Consider the following 17602-nt stretch of genomic DNA (forward strand, 5'->3'; position numbering starts at 1 on the left):
TCAAGTAGGCCTAGGTCCAAGCATTCATAACTTCTAGCAAACAATGTGAAAGTTGAGTCCAATCATTAGATGCACATTACTAAGTCATCTCTTGTTTCCAGGGCCATGTTGGAAGCCACTTTAAGAATGGATCGTCATTGCTGCGATGACTTAAGACCTACTGGTGGCTTTTTTTTCATTGGACTGGACAAGTTGGCACATGGTATTTCTACTTTGGGATTCTCATTGGGTTAAGAAGCATGGTTTGAGAAGTTGATTGGATTTGGATTTTGGTTGACACTTTGTTGTCGGATTTTACAGTGGTGATCACATCAGAGTTATTAGGTGGAGCTCATTTGATGATTAGTTTCTCATTGATGCTTGGTTGAGCTTTTGGTTGATAGACCATTGGAGCACTCATAGATTGAGCACCCTTCCTCTTAGGTTTTCTCCTACCCTATTTTGATTTAAGTTTTTGGGCCTTATTTTTTCGAGCACGAGATTTAGGATCATACATGCCACTTATGAGTTTAGGCAACCACACCAAAGTGTGAGGTATTAAAACTATGAGTTTCGAATGATTGACTTTTGTGAGACTATGGTCTATGCTTGGGGACCCACTTGATTGTTTGGTTCGTAGCTTTGGTTGTGGTTTCTAGATGTTGGTGGGACCTCACAATGGGTGTACGTTGTGGTGCACTTACCCCCTCCTTAGGGTTGACACTAGGGTTAACTACTGGTGGCACTCCATGTTTTTGGATGGCTATGGTGCCCTTGTTGAAAGTCATTACTATTCTAATATTGCCTATGGTAAGCTGGATGCACTGTGAGTCCTAGTTAACATTACAGTGAACTTGTTTTTTGAACACGTGACCCAATAGTGATTCCTTGCCAATACTTTGTTTGTTAGATAGCACATAAAAGATAATACGTAGGCTCTCAGTCTCTCGATAGAAACTATTAGTTTGCACTTTTTCGAGAGTGGATAGGAATGCCCCCCAAATGGGCTGAGTTTTGCATTGGTAGGTTGTAATTGGGATCGATATCCAGTGATCATCAATTAGCGCATCAAAGGTGTATGCCTTTTGAGTGGTCACTATTATATGCAGGGAGGCTAGTGCTATTGCTTCCTCATCCTCATCCTCTATTTCAATGATGGTTGCAACTTGCACATTCATTGGTAGTTCTATCTTGGAGGTTCATAGAGTGGATGTGACGGAGGGTGATACTTTTTTATACGACTTTTTATTGAAAAAGCCTATATCCTCTCCCTCTAATGTTTTGAGTTCTACATTGCCTATTCTACTAATTTTGCAAACCTTGAAAGGTCCCAATCCCCTAAAGTTCATCTTTTTCTTGTGTTCCTTAATAGAGTATAGCTAGACTAGGTCTCCTTGCTCGAAGTCTCGTTATTGTCATGATGTGCTTGTTAAACCAACTCTTGCATCATGCCTTCTCACAAATTAGGGCATGGGTTGCAATGAGCGAGTCTTAGATAGGCGTTTTAGCTCTACCAAATGATTTGTCCATGCTTCTTTGCCCTCCCATCTCTCCTAGACTGCTATTCTTAAGCTTAGAACAAAGAATACCACAGGTAGAATTACTTCAATTTCGTAGGTCAATTGGAACAGGGTCTATCTTATGGCCATTTTGTAGGCCATCCTATATGCCCATAAAAAACCATGAGCTTGTTGTCCCAGTCATTGCGTGAAGCAGATGCGTGAAGCAGAGACTAACTTTGTTAGGACGTTTACAAATATCTTATTTGTGGATTTAGCTTGATCGTTAGCTTGAGGATAATAAGCTGAGGATTTTCTGTGGATTATCAAGAAGGTGGATAACAAGTGAACAATCACTTCATTGATGAAGTGTGTACCGTGGTAAATAACCAACTTTATGGGATAGCCGAATCATGAGATTACTTGCTCCCAAAGGAACTTAGTCATAGTCCTAACGTCATTTTTGCGAGTTGCTTGAGGTTTTTCCCACTTGGTGAGATATTCTTTGGCAACAATGATATACTTAGCTTGTAAGTACTATGCTGCAAGGATGATTGGACCAATGAGGTTAGTTTTCCATTTCTCAAAGGATTAGTGTGCGATTACTAGGGTCAACTCCATTTTGTCCTTACGAATAGGGACTTTGGTCTGTTGGCACTCATCACAGTGCTTCACAAACTTAGCTCGATTACAGAATAGCGTAGGCCACCACAGTTAAGACTAGAGCACCTTGCGAGTTGTGGTGTCTCCATCGAAATGTCCACCGGCAATCTCACCATGTGCTTCCATGAGCACATAATGCATTTCATGTTCACAGAAATATCTCCTTAAAAGTCCATCCTGTCCTAACCGATATAATTGATTGGAAATCAACTACTAGGGTCACATCTTCAAAATTAGTCTCTTTAACCTAGCTTTTTTAATGGGTCATTTAGGCAATCCATTCTCTAGCATGTGGACTATATCATCTGCCCAATCCAAAAGTCTCGTTACTAGACATTCTAAAAAGATGTGCATCAGGTAGGTCATTAATGATGCCATGTCCAGTCACTTCACCTATGGGTATACGAGACATACGATCTACCGTATAGTTGTTCGCCTTTTCATACTACCATAGAGAAGTCAAATTCCAAAAGCAGAAGCAACCATTGAGAAATGTGTCCTATTGTGTAGGGTTTATTCACAAGATAAAGCAATGCTCAATGATCCACAACAAAAGTAAAGGGTGTCGCTAGAAGATAGCACCTAAACTTCTTTACAGCAAACACCATGGCTAACCCTTCCATCTTTATTGTGGAATAGTTCATTTCTATATCAATGAGTTGCTTACTAGCAAAGCTCACTGGATAATTAAGGTTATGATCACTACATTGGCATAACAGTGTCCCCACGACAAACTTTGATACATCAATGTGCACATGGAAGGTAATGGACCAATCTGGGGCAAAGGAGTTGAAGTTAGAGCATGTTTAATCCTTTCATTGGTTTATTGACATTCTTCAGTCCACTCAAATACTATCAACAACTCGTATAAAGGTCTAACAATCAATGCATAGTTCACCACAAACCACCGGTAGTACCCTGTGTGGACTAAGAAGCATTGAAATACCTTGAAGTTGGTCAGATGGGGAAGGTCTACAATTACCATGGCTTTTGCCGTTGTGAACTTTATAGGTATATATTAATATAGCCTAATCCACTAAAGAAGGTGCAATTTTCTATTTACCAATTCAAACTTTTACATGATGACTTTTATGTCAAGAAAATGAGAATTTGTTAGAATGGCTAAAGAGTCATATAATAAGAAATAGTATTCCTAATCACTCATACTTATGAAATCTAAGTGTTACTTTCTCACTATGAAAATGTGGAGCTTCATGCTTAGGTTCATTTGGATTCTAATGTTATCATAGAGGCCTTTATTATTATTATAAAAGGATTTGTGAGACTCACGTGTAGACAAGCTCAACACTATTTAAATGCAATTCCATGCTAATATATTTATTCTATAAATGCACAAACCACTTTATATTTGGGTTGTTTGCATGGTAGATAGTGATCTTTACTAAATCTTACCATCAATACATATGTGGTAGATGCATAAGTGCATATAAAAGGACTACTTAACTAAAAAGACAACTTACAACCTAAGGATGGTTGAGTTTCTACGATATTCAACACGAAATATGAGTTTACCATATATTTTCTATTTAATAAAATACACAAAATGGCATAACAAGCTATTTTTGATGAAAGGGGAAATTATATAAGCATCGCCTAGACTAGAATGGTTCGAATTTCAATGCTTTTATGTACTTACAAATTGTAATATAAACCACGCATTCTCACTAGATATTAGGGTTTGCATCTCTCGTATTTACCAAGTAATTTAAACAAGAATTTTGGCAAGATTGATAATATAGTTGTTCAATGGTAGAGAGCATTTTTGCTAGCTCACTTAAATTTGAAAGTACCATAAATTTGCTTGATTTTTGAGAACTTCAAAAAAGTAAAATCTAAATAACGATGCATTTGTAATATCAATTTCAGAATAAACTAACTCAAAAGCTATTTTAAAAACATGTGTACATTTAAAAGAGCTTCTGAGGGAATCTTGAAATAGATTCCAAAGGTTTCTCCTAAGATGCAGTATTACCTAAAAGGTTTGTAGCTATGCTATTCAAGCGTTCCATCTTTTGAAGGTTATTTGAAAAGAACTTATGAACGCTAGTGCTACCTCAATTAATAGTAACATCCATTCATATGATGAATGTGGGGTATCTTCAATACACATAATCATTGATGCACCCATGCGAAGTGATAAAGGCTGTGCATGAAAAAGAAGGTTTTTATTTGACCGCTACAAAATATTTAGTTTGAAATTTATTTGAAAGACATGCTCTCCCGTTGCAAGACTTTCATTTCAAATTTAAATTATTACAATTCATTATTTTATTATGTGGATACTTATTTCTCAGGAGTTAACATGAGCCCTTAGAAGGTGTGTTCTTTTCCCACTAAGAAACAAAGATATTTTATAATACATATTTGATTTTGTAAGTATAATTATTTATCCCTTACAAAGCATGAACCAATCACGAAAATGCAAACTAAGTGAGATGTAGCCTCATGGACTTTGCAATGATGCCAACCATGCAAAGTGTGGTTAATGAGCCTAGCCCGCAATGAAGGTCAAGCCAACTAGTAATATATTATTGAAAACTTCACAAAGCCCATGTGGTGGCCATTCAAGCTCCTTGGGTGTGCCACCTATAGCTCATTAGCACTTTCTACCATTGCAAGACAAGGAGTATCTCCCTATGAAACAAGACCAATACCCCCACATGCTCTTGCTCTCCCTATGAAACAATACCAATATCCTCTCCCCCCCAACACACACACACACTCTCTCTCTCTCTATGGCTCGCAATATCTATTACATCCCCCATACCTCTTCATGCTCTCCCCTCTCTTTTCTACTAAGGGGTGGAGTTTGTCTATCTGTTTGTCTCTATAAAAGAGAGAGGTGGAAGCATAATTCCCTTTTTAAGTTGTTTAAACATGTATCTACTCAATTCCTATATGTGACAAATTTCATTAAATAATCAATAGTGTTCTAAAGCTCAAACCTCCAATAACCTTTGGGCCATCTTTGAACCCTGTTCCCCAAATTTTAGTGGACACCTAGATGCTCTAAATGGCATCGAAAGGGTACATGAAGGTCACACAAGATGTATGTTGCATGTGGGATGAGAAAAGCACAAACACTCCACCCGCGTGATAGACACACTGGGACAAAAGGGCACACAGTGGCGTTGATTATGTCCACGATGCCACGCTATTCATCTACTTTTGAGGGGCAACGTCTGTCAGGCATGGAGCAGGTGGAGCACTTTCAGACGACGACGATGGAGACGGTTGAATCGTTGAAGTAGAAGGCCAAGGAGGCAGGTACCAAGGCCAAGGCGGAAGATGCAGTTCCAAGGGCATAGATAGAGGAGCTTCCTTGGGACTGAGTAGGCCGTTCAAATTGTGTAATTCTTCAGGTGATTATCAAACAATCTGCAAAAATATGTCATCTTTTGTAACTGTACAGAAACTAGTCACACTGATATGCAACAGTCAATAAACCTTTGCAACTATGCAGCAATTCGTAACCTTTCCAAGCTATACTAGATAATCAGTGCACTTGAATGCCGGTGTTTCATGTCATTTCCTTACCGTTCTGAATAGTTTGGAAACTGCTAAGAATTGTGTTGTGCAACAGTAATGACATGGTATGGACGGGCAAACAGGATTATATGTAACTAGTCATATCTTTGCAAGCCTTCTGGAGAGGCGAAACAATGCACTGGGGCACGTCCAAGACACCTGCACTTTGTTTTAAACCCATCATTTTTATCGTCTGCATTGCGTATTTCATCCATTTTGGATGCTAATCGTAGTCACAGCTGTTCTAAACAAGATCCAACAGCTGTGGATGTGCCGATGTGTCCAGCAGCATACATAGCTCTAAAAATTGGTACTAGGGCTACCACGTAAAGAAGCATACTATCATTCTCAATACATATTTTGGAGCTCAGTTAACCGCTCTTGTTAAGTCTACTTCTGACACATCTTTAATGAAATTGGTCACTCACCATGGTGGTAGTGGTAAAAGGCCTATAACCTAGAGAAGGGGGTTTGAAGCTTCACACGTGTGACTACTTGAAGGTACTAAAGAAAACTTTTTCCGCCTTAAATGATTGACATCCTATAGAGCATTCATGGAAACATGGCGGATGTTCATTAAAAAATCCCTCCCCTTTGTTCTTAGAAGGGGTCTTGATTTGAATTAAAATTTTTGGAGATTCTCTCACATCACCTTTCCATGTGTCAACACAAGGGTAGCCCATCAGAATACCTTTAAATTTTTGCTTATTTGTTTGCCCTCCCCTGACAAAGTAATTACGTGCACTTCTCCATTAAGTTTTGATAATGGTTTTAAAGTCAATTTGGGCCTTAGCTTTTGGTTAGAATCACCAATCTGCTACTCAAATATTGACATAGATTTCAATTTTTTAAATAACAATGTATTCTATTGACAAGCTAGTAGTTGTTTCTCTTCAAATGTATTGTCACCCCACATTTGCTACTTTAAAGTTTAATTATACTTGGGAGTCTTTGGATTTTAGCTGAATGGATATCATTGGAGTAATACAATCTTCTCGTGTTACATGTACCAGTCTTGAGCTCCCTCTTTGTCAACGGTGTTCATATCAAGAGCTTTTAGGGTAAGTTTCCATACTATATTATTGATGACATTGTTGATTGCAAGGCTAAATTAGAGTATTACCACTTGTTTTCCTCACAACACACATAAAGTACTCCATGGCATTTACTGCTTCACTTCTCTGAGACTTAATTGAGTGAATACAAGCTACTAATCATGTAACCATACTAGCTTGAAGCAGCACCTTTCAAAATGGCTGTGTCAATCCAAAGATTACTACTTAGTGAAGGATAACAAACTGTGTGTTAGGATGTAGGTAGTCATTATTGTTGAGTATGGTACATTTTTTTGTATGTAGATGAAATTACGTGAAGTATCACCAAGAACAGATTTGCATTCCAAAAGAATGTGGCAATACAACACAAGAATGAAAGCCAGCTCCGGTTTTTTGCAGGACACGATTGCTTTTCCTTTATCCAGCAGGTGACCCAGCTCACAATCACAAGGCCACTAATCAACATATGAATATGAGCATATAATCTTTCATCCAATGCAGTCTAGAGTTGGTTATTCACCCTAGCCTTTCACAATAGAAAACCAATGTCAGGCTTCAAATCTCAAGTCCAGAACACCAGACATGCAGAATTTCTTGGCTGTGTCATCCAATGCAGTCTAAGGCTTGGTTACCCTATTCATGCATGTGCAGTTTTTTCACAAGAGAATACATGTCAGGCCTCCAGTCTCAAATCCAGGATCTCAAACATAAAGAATTTCTCTTCTTGGCTTCATGAACCCATAAACTACCTGCTCCTTCCTGCACAGGTTTGGTAGACTGTGCGCACAAACATGGAGTTACTTTATTGATGCATTATTCACTGATCCTTCAGAGATGCTCATATGTATCACCGCTGAAGCCATGCTCTGAAAACCGATCTCGCTGGATGAGAGCAAGCATAGTTTTAAATAAATATATATTTTGGCCTTGATTCTCAATGCAGAAGGCACAGACTGTGTTGGAAACCATATAGAAGATGCAGTGCACACCTCAAGGAACTCTTTATTATTTTTCCAATGTTTCAATACATACAACAGACATGAGCACAGCCCTGAAAATTTTATGATACAACCTGAAAAGAATACCTAAATCTTACCATCACCATGTATGCTCTATTACAAGATTCGTGCAATAGTCCATACGATCAACATTAGAGCTACAATACCAAGGATAATCAAACAAATAATCTGGTATGAGCAACCACTTGATTCTTGAATATCTGCATCCTGCAGAAAGTAAGCATGCAATGTTAAGAGACTTAAAACACAGCTCCAATTTAAAATATTCACTTAGCATTTCAGAAGACCTGATACTGACATTTAGTTGCACGTCCTCCAATTCTGCACCTTGTCTGCTCTCATTCTGCAAGTGAATGGCAAATGGATATGTTAACTAGCACACATAAATAACAAATGGCAGGAGTTGCAGAAATCTTATCACTCAGAACATACAAGAAGATGAGCACGTAGGTTCACATCTTCGTCTATGGTCAGCACCACATGTCTTGTACTTGATCCCTTGGTTTCAAGTCTCTTAATACCCTCATCTTGTTCTGAATGAATTCATAAGATGTTAAGTTCCAGAAGTATACAGTATTGCTCATATGTTGTTGAGAATAACTACTGCCACCAAGCTACTACCTTGAACTTTGTGCTTCTGTGGATCAACAATTGAAGCTTTTGATGGCTCTGCAATGTTCTTGTCAACATCTTCTCCAGACCGTAGAACCCTGAAGAAGAATTGATTTTAAAAAGGTCAAGTTAAACTGGTATCCAAAAAAGGCGGTACTAAAATATCTCAATCAACAAGCATGAGAATTGGAATATGAACAGAGCCTGAGCATATAACAAGTAAACCCAGCACATTTATTGACATGACTTAGCAAAAGAAACACAACACACGGGGGTAGAGTACTTGATTGAGCTTGCTTTTTCACACACACACACACTCGATTTCCAAATGTCCCAAAAGTCAAGCAGACCTAGTACACATACACAAATGTGTTCTAACAGGATCCACGTACTTTGAAAATAGGATCACTTTATTGCAAAAGTCGGGTCCTCAGACACCACGAGCTACATGGGTCAAGGAACACATGGCTGCAGCTGGCAGTACGCCTCACAGATCTGTAGAAAAATGAAACCTTGTCCACATAAGATAGTACTTGGGAAGAGGAGTTGATAGGCATACAAGGCCTTGGAGAAACCCCCTTGAGAGTTTTCAGGTTACTTTTATGAGTGACCTCATTGGCAAGTTGTCTTACAAATACTCCAATTCTTGAGGGGAACCCTCGACCTTGGCCTATTTTGTCCACCAGTAGGTGCAGGTGGTTCAGCCTTAGTGTTATGAGACTCGACAGAGTCAAACTAGGCTGCTGATGTTGATCATAGGAGATTGATAATATGCTATTGTAGTATTGCCTTTTTCTAGGTACAGGTGCAATTTCTTGGAGCAGCGAGAAGTAGCCTATAGTTCCCCTTTCATCTACAGAGGTTGACATAGTTGCATTTGTACTATGTACGGACTAGTTTGTTCCGTACAATTTGTACCGTACATACGGTACGTATCCGTACCAATTCGTACCAAAAAACATGCTATTTTTGGCCTAAGAAGACTAGGCCATAGAATATCTTCCAACTCCCAAGCCTTATGCTTATTATCATAATTTCAAGCGCCTCTCACTCTCTTTGTCCCAACTTTCAAGATGGATATGCAATTCCAAGCACATCCTCTCTCTCTCTCTCTCTCTCTCTCTCTCTCTCTCTCTCTCACACACACACACACACACACACACACGCACACACACACTCTCTCTCTCTCTCTCTCTCTCTCTCTCTCTCTCACACACACACACACACACTCTCTCTCTCTCTTCTTTTTTTTCGTAAATCTCTCTCTCTCTCTCTCTCTCTCTCTCTCTCTCTCTCTCATACTCGCACAAAATGAAGAGCCTCTTTGTCCATCCACCCTACACTTCGCTTTGTTGTATGATGTATTACATATACACTCCCATTTGTCTTCTAGTAGCGCGTTATGCATGTTGCGCATGAGGTTTTGCTTGTTACCCTCACATACTCATCCTATTAACTCGAGTGACATTGATATTTTAGCTTTAAACATGTGTTCTATTCTCTGTAATCCAAAATAACCAAGTTTTTGTCTTTTCTTCGTACTAATATCCTACTATACATTGTAAAATCCTAAGGCACCAATTCGTACCGTATTTTATCATACCATACCTTTCGTACCTGACAACCCTGGAGGTTGAGTAACAAGTGGCTTATTCTACCACTTCTGAAACCGTTTGGCTTTGCTATGCAACAACGAGAGTTGCATGGCCTTGGCATCGAATCTTGTATTTCATGCTAGGTCAAAGCACATAGAGATTTAGTATCACTATATTTGGGGGAAGATCTTGGACAGGAGCATTGGAGTGGAGTATTGCAAGACAGAGGACAAGCTAGCAGATTTGTTCGCAAAGGCACTTTTGCTAGCTGTTCTTCGTCAACATTCCAGATCCCTTTACCTTATGCCACATCTAGGATCTGACGGGGGGTGTTCGAGATTCAGTCCCTTCCAGGATGGGCACAAGCATGTACAGGGCAGATTATGGCAGTTTATGCACTTGCACCATGCACATGAGCAGGTCGGGAAGCAATTGTGCAGTCGCCAGCAGTTTGGGCATATTTCCAAGTAGGCAAGACAGGTCAGACAGCAGGCAAGTGCCATGTGCCATGTGGCAGCTTGTGCAGGTATATCAGCAGTCAGCTTATTATTTTAGTTTTAAAAAGCAGTCGGCCAATTTTGACTGGCTGACCTGATCACCTTATTTTATTATTTTCTGTCTATTTATGGCAGGCCTGCTTTTGGTCACAATCATCTTTTGTGCATGCAGATTGAGAGAGATCACCAGCTGGTTATACTTACACAGGCCTTATATCTACCTTCAGTAGTGAGCATTCATTATTTTTGGGGCTAGCCTTAGTGTCATGAGAATAAGAAGTCAACTTAATAGGTTAATTAAAATGAACTCTAATTCCGGTAACCCCAACTCTTGGCAGGGTGCGCATTGCATCGACAATGAAGGATTTGACACCAGGCATGTAGTGGACCTACACTCTCTTGCGCTTTTCTCCACACTCACTCCTTTCTTTCAGTCCAGTCGTTTGCCTTTGCATTCACTGCACTCTAACACATGTTCCTTCTCTCTCTCTCTTCTGTATTCACTCCATGTTCACTTTCCTTTCCATATCATGAGCTCCAAATCATTGACCGGGATGACTTGATAGTCAATTTGGCTGAGTATCAACACCTTCTTGCTGAGTTCTCTACTAGGGGGCCTCCTAAGTCCTCGGACGATCGAGTCACATTGTTTCTAAACAAGTTGCCGAGGAAATGCTTTAATTTTGTGGAGCAGGTGATCTCACAGCCACCATGCTCACATTCTATGAATTCGAGTGTCAACTACTGAATTATGCTCAGCTATTCGAGGAGTTTCATAGTTTGACCTCTACAGAGGGGCTCTCATTGCTGCTTCTCAGAATGGGCAGCAAGGGAAGAGAAAAGAAATCAAAATTCCAATTGAAATTAAAATCAAAACCAAACTAGTGAGACCCAAGGAAACTCCTAGTCATCTCTAAAACCGAGGTGGCAAAATGTACAGAAGAAAAATCAGTATTATCAAGATTATCAGAAGACTGGCCATTTTGAGGAGTGTTTATCCAAGGCACAAGACACAACATCAAAATCTAAGACTCAAATCCCGGCCCCTCACTCAAGAAACCCCCAACAAGGGAGGCAAGGTGGCGGCAACACTCAGCAAGGGCAATGGAGAGGCCAGAACCCACACTGCCATTGGTAAGAATCAACCGTGTTCTCAATGCCAAAAGGATTGTCTAATTGGTCCGCCGAGGCCCACATCGCCTCCACAAAGACATTTGGGGATGCGAGTCTTGTCCATATTAGCAAGTTGCCTGTTGACAAGGTGACTGCAAAGGCCCACTTGTCGTTGCTGAGTACTTTCGCTACTCCTTGGATTGTGGACAATGGAGCTACCTATCATATGATTCCCATCGTGGACATTTTCCTTTCCTAAGCCCTACAATCGAGCAAGTTTGAGTTGGGAATAACTCCTAGGTCACAATTCAAGCTCACAGTCGCATCGGTTTTGCCAATTGACCTTGCCAACTGACCGAGCCCGAATTGCACTATGTTGAATGATGTATATGATGTCCCCTAGCTTGGACTGAACTTGTTACATTTAGCAACTTTGCCAATTGGGTCAAGCAATCATCTTTACGGTGCCCACAATCGAGGTCCTTGACTCTCAGATTGGTTTAGTGATTGCTTGTGGTGAGGCAGAGACTAGTGGCTTGTATCACATGACACAATTCTTTCCAAGCCAACAACCAAGGGCTCTCAGTTCCATCGCTTCCAGGTTTTAGCCACTACACGACGGGAGCCTACGAGCACTGAGCCTCTTTGGTACTTTTGCTTTGAACATCTCGAATACGACTTTCTTTATGAGTTGTCATATCAACAAATGGTTGATGGTCTTCCCTGCGTGGTAACTGTATAAAGCTTGTCAACTCGAGAAAAAACATTGTACCCCATTCCCTTAACAATCTACACATAGAGCTGAGGTGCCTCTTAGATTGATTTATTTTGATCTTTGTGGGTCGATATCCACCACCGTCTTTATTGTCGATGATCATTCTTGTTACATGTGGGTGTACTTTCTTAAGCATAAGTCCAATGCCTTGACATATTTTTTTGCTTGGGTGCTCCTAGTGCATAACTAGATTGGTTGTTGTGTAGGATGCATGAGAAGTGACAGTGGGGGCTAGTTTACATCCCACAAATTTTCTGAGTTTCTACAAGAGCATGGTATTTTACACCAGCTTACCTCTACCAACTCCCCTTCACAGAATGGAGTCGTAGAGCATAGAAACCAGACCACATGAACATGGCATGCTCTATGATGTTCCCAATAGAGCTCCGTGAGCACCTTTGGGTCGAGGTTGTTAACACTTAGGTATACATTCTCAACGAGTGTCCGATTGCGGCCGTTCCTCAAAGGACTCTGTATGAGGCATTCTTTGGCTCTCGGCCTATAGTTTTCCACTTTAGAGTCCTTGGGAGTCGTGCTTACATGCACACCCATGATGACGAAATAGACAAGCTCACTCCTTAAGTTGATCTCTTGATTTTTGTAGAATACTTCTCCAAAGCGAAAGCCTATCGTCTGTTCAATCCTCAGCCAAACAAGGTGATCATTAGGAGAGATGTAGTGTTTGATGAGAGGGAAATTGTGCAGTCTTCTATACCAGATTATGTTCAATCCTCAACCAAACAAGGTGATCATTAGGAGAGATGTAGTGTTTGATGAGAGGGACATTGTGCAGTCTTCTATACCAGATGCCCTTTCCTCACATTGTTCCTTTTGAGATAGTGCCTTCTAAGTCAAGTCCACTATCCGCTCCTGACCCACCCGCAGATTCTTCACCCTTCATGCCCCCTCCGTGAGATCCATCAACTTGCTAGTACCAACAAACCATGCAAGATCCAGGGATCCTTCCACTAGATTCCACCCTGAAGGGCCCTAGAAGATCTACTCAACTTGCACCTTAGGTACACTTTGCATTGTCGTTTAAAACTAATTACATAGCGCATTTTGAGCCGAATAGTGGGCAAGAGGCTCTTCAGCATCCCCAACAACAAGAGGCCATGGAAAAGAAGCTAAAGAGCATTAACCAAAATGAGACTTGGACCTTGCTGGATCATTTGAGCCACAAGAAAGTCATCATGACAAAGTGGATTTTTAGGACTAAGCTAAAAGCTTATGGGACTTTAGACAAGTACAAGGCTCACCTTATGTTACAAGAGTTTTAACAAAAGCAAGGTATTGACTATGAAGAGACCTTTGCTTCAACTGCATGGTTGACATCCTTTCATCTCATAGTTGCGCTAGTTGCTCACCACGGTTTTACTTAATTACCCTTCACACCTTGCTTGCATCCTCCATATACTCCCCATATTCTTTTCATCATCATCAATACCCAAGGTGTTCCAGATAGCTCGTCTATTTTTTGATGGATTGGTTCTAACCATCCCTTTCATTCTCCCCTTGGGGGACACATTACTTGATAGGATGAAAATAATCAATCAAATTCTTGCCCTCCAAAAAAAAAACAAACAAACAAAAAACAAAAAACAAAAATTTTAAATTGGTTCCATCTGCCTTGCATGTCTTGGTAGGCCACTAGGCAGCCAAGGAACACCCTTTATCCGATGCCTCAACCTCTTGGGGGTGCCCCTTTGGCCTCCCTTGGTAAGTTACTATTGTCTTTATAGTCTTGGTATGTCACTGGTAGCCAATGAACACCTTTTGCTTGATACCCTAGCTACTTTGGGATGGGACGCCATGGGGAAAATAAAAACGTGAGCTTGAGCTATCATACCAAAAATGCATTCCTAGAGAGTGTCCGCGTCCCATAAGCCAAACCCTAATGTGGAAGAAACCTATTTTTAGCTTATGTTTATTGCCAAACTAATTTTTGTTCAAGCATTTGGATCTAATCTTTTGTTGTCACCTGCACTACCACATCAGCAGCCAGCCTACATTTTGCAGGCTTCAGTACTCATCTAACTACCACGTCAATATCTAGCCTACGTTTTGCTGATTCTACTTCCATCTATGCTATCTAACACTGATCCAACCTTTGTGGACTGCGTTTGTTGCTGCCAAACTTCTTCAGAGATTGTCTGCCTGCAATTCAAGATCCATTAGAGTATGACACACTCTCTAGGTCATACTCCCTACCCTGGTCCTAGAGGCAGAGGAGTTCACAGGTCAATATTCACTCTGCATAGTGTGTTTGCAGCATTGAGTATCATATATATTCATTCATCCATTCATTATTCAACTTCAATGTCATTATTTCTAAGTTACCCTAACCCTAACTGTGTTCTTTATCAATATGTGCTTTGTCGTACAATCGTGCTTGTTATTTGTAGACAAGTATTTCCCTACACCCCCTTCCAAAAAATGGCAAGGATATCACTTGCATTTCTATATCTAGAAAGGCAAACCAAATACATGTGACAAGCGATCCCAGCAATATTTGTAGCTACTTCTACCCAACATGTGTTGGAAGCTAGAGCTCTCCATAGGATACTATGTTCTATGGCAAGCATCCATACACAACTGCAGATATTCAAGTGACTAGTATAGTGATCATCATGGAAGTCCCAAAGCAAATATATTGTTAACAAAGAGTATCTTAAATGAACATAAAGTGTCACTACGTTACCTCTAGATAATTGAGCTTCTTTCAACGTATTAAGTGCTGCGATTTCTCCAAATGGTACCACACACACTAGCATTTGCAAAACCCATAACAAGGTTTCCAAAACCAGCCTTGCTTCTTTGTATACCAAACAACTCTATAGGGCCTCCCAACTTTCCATGCATTCCACTTTGCAGCCCTGGCTACATGCCCATGTTACAATACATGCTGTATGCATTTCTAAGTAGACTTGGTATAGAGTACCTTGTGTGTTTTGTATTCTTGGAGACTATCCATTGAAAGGCATAAATAGAAATGATTACCCATCAGTCTTACTGGCTTACTGGACTCCTTACAGCGTGAGTGCTTATTATTCTCTTAAGCATAGGAGGAGCTTGCATTCATTAGATTTCTCTCTTGTCTTCTCTCTTGTCTTTTGGCTTTTACTTATAGTTTCTTTTCAAAACAATTGTATGACTCTATAGATGATTATAACTCGTGATCTCATGGGTCATTTTGACCTTTTGCAGACGTCAGTACTTCCTCCCTCTCTCCCTCTCACATTCATGCACACATACTTGCTCCCATGTCCACAGCCATCCACACACAAAAACAAAAAAGATACAATTCTTTTTAATAAGCTCACTTATACTTACCTGTTTGATGGGTGGGATGTGCTAAAGCTTGCTGCCATTTGCTTTGTTTTGAACCGTATGCCAAGTAGCATATCCTGTCGTCGATACAATTCTTCTTCATCCCTAGTGCAAGCATTCAAGAAAAATCAAGGCATATTTCATAACACATATATTATTCGTTGTGAGAAAAAGACAATAAAAATTTGGAATGATGAGTTCTCAAGCAAACAAGACATGATAAAGAGTTCAAAGATTTAAAAAGTAATCACAAACTCACCAACAAACAATTATAGCATTATCAATTAGATTTTCATGAGGCAAAATTTAATTAATACCTAACTCAATTTGATTATGATCTGTATATGGTTACACAAGGTTCTTCCATACTATTCCATGTGCAGCCACTTGGCACCATCTCATGACTACTATGACTTAATAGAAGATCTCATATGCCCAAGTGCCATTCAATCAAAGTTAAAAGCACAACTACAGGTCACTCAAGGGACTTGGAATTGAGCCTTATAGCCTTATCACACTCTAATTTGGATACATTGTTCTAGGTATTGGCTTATCCATTGGTCTCTGCAAGAGTTATTTTCCATTCTAGGGTTTTAAATGCAAAATTAAGAGTCTAACATAGCTGAGTCTATAAATACCAAGCCAAAGAGGGAGCTATGTTAGAGTGTAGCGAGTATGGAGGCGTACAACCGCACTGAAAAGAGAATGAACACAGAGAGAAGAAAGAGAGAGAGAGAAAGAGGCAGTAGAATGCAGAAATCTGTAGTGAATGGACGCTGAATAAAGGGAGCAGATCTGTACAATGGGCTGTCAAATGTATCCACCGGAGCTCTCTCACCTACACAACCAAAACTGCATGATGTGTGAGCCCGGGCAGGCTAGCCTATAAATCGGCTGAATAAAATCAATAACATAATGCAGGTTGGTCAGTGAAGTGCTAGCCAACAGCAATAAATAGTCTAACTACAACAAAAATAATCTGTCCGACATAGATCTGCCCTAAACTAATTGTACACTACCTGTGCATGTCCAAGGGATGATCAAATCTCTAACATCCCCTCTTAGATCCTAGACGCGGCATAAGGCTTAGAGATCTAGGGTGTGTGACGAGATGTTCTAAACACAAAAACACAATATCAATTGTACAACAAAGCACAAATTGATAACACAGAACACAGTTAGGGTAAGGGTAACTCAGAGACAATGAACAGAGATAGTAATGAAATGAATGACTGCTGAATATACAATGCTCATGTAGCAGACACACTATGTACCACAAACTCCTATATCTTGAGAATTAGGATAGGGTTAAAGAGCTGGAGAGTGTGTCCTACTCTGAACGGATCCCGAAACGCAGCAAGACAGCCTTCGAATGTTGAACATCTAAATTAGAGTTTTACATGTGGAACACAATAACTCTATAGAATGGCATTTCTTTTCAAAATAAAAGGTTTGCTTCATTAATTAAGCATGCTTTGGGGGGCTGTTTAAATTAAGTTAATATATTTTTAGCTCTATACCCCTCTGAGGCTAAAAACAAAGCCATGAAAAATAAGCCCTTGACATATATAGTCTTTACCCCAAGGCGTCTCACCCTAAAGCAGCCAACGCATCGGGCAAGGGATGCACGTCGGCTATCCAATGACCTACCAAGACTACAAAGGCGATGGTTATCTTACCAAGGGAGCCCAAGTGATCACCCTAGAGAGGCCAAGGCGTTGGACCAAGGATGCGTGTCAGCTACCTAGGGACCTACTAAGTTCTGCAAAGGTGCATGGAATCAACAATGGACTTTTCTTTTTTTTCTGTGCAAAAAACGGTTGGTTTGATTTTTCCAAAAGATTTAGGAGTGAGAGTTTGAAATCAATTTTCATCCCATTGAGTCATTGTGCCCTCAAGGATGGGAAAATAAAGAT

The 17602-nt window shown here is 40.1% G+C and overlaps 1 protein-coding gene and 1 long non-coding RNA gene across 6 annotated transcripts in view; one reads left to right on the plus strand and one right to left on the minus strand.

The window, feature by feature from the left end:
- Positions 1-5379: 5379 nt before the first annotated feature.
- The window catches only part of LOC148013816 (syntaxin-52-like), a 61817-nt gene continuing 49594 nt past the window's right edge, over positions 5380-17602 (minus strand). For 2 of the 5 annotated variants that reach the window (XM_087668512.1, XM_087668517.1), the window contains 5 exons: positions 15690-15791; positions 8386-8474; positions 8197-8297; positions 8063-8107; positions 7733-7971 (listed from right to left, as the gene is read on the minus strand). In XM_087668512.1, coding sequence (XP_087524638.1) covers positions 7861-7971; positions 8063-8107; positions 8197-8297; positions 8386-8474; positions 15690-15791 — 448 coding nt within the window. In that variant the 3' untranslated portion in view covers positions 7733-7860. Of the gene's footprint in view, positions 5541-7439; positions 7628-7732; positions 7972-8062; positions 8108-8196; positions 8298-8385; positions 8475-15689; positions 15792-17602 lie in introns of those variants that run through there. The other 3 variants (XM_087668516.1, XM_087668514.1, XM_087668515.1) reach the window with 3 other exon arrangements.
- Positions 5388-7274, plus strand: LOC148013817 (uncharacterized). Its single transcript, XR_015688939.1, has 3 exons — positions 5388-5524; positions 6704-6751; positions 7145-7274. It is a non-coding gene; the product is annotated as an uncharacterized LOC148013817 (long non-coding RNA).

Source organism: Lygodium microphyllum, chromosome 26 (assembly GCF_053477565.2).
Source record: "Lygodium microphyllum isolate KBCC chromosome 26, Lygodium_microphyllum_v1.1.10, whole genome shotgun sequence".
Lineage (NCBI taxonomy): Eukaryota > Viridiplantae > Streptophyta > Polypodiopsida > Schizaeales > Lygodiaceae > Lygodium > Lygodium microphyllum.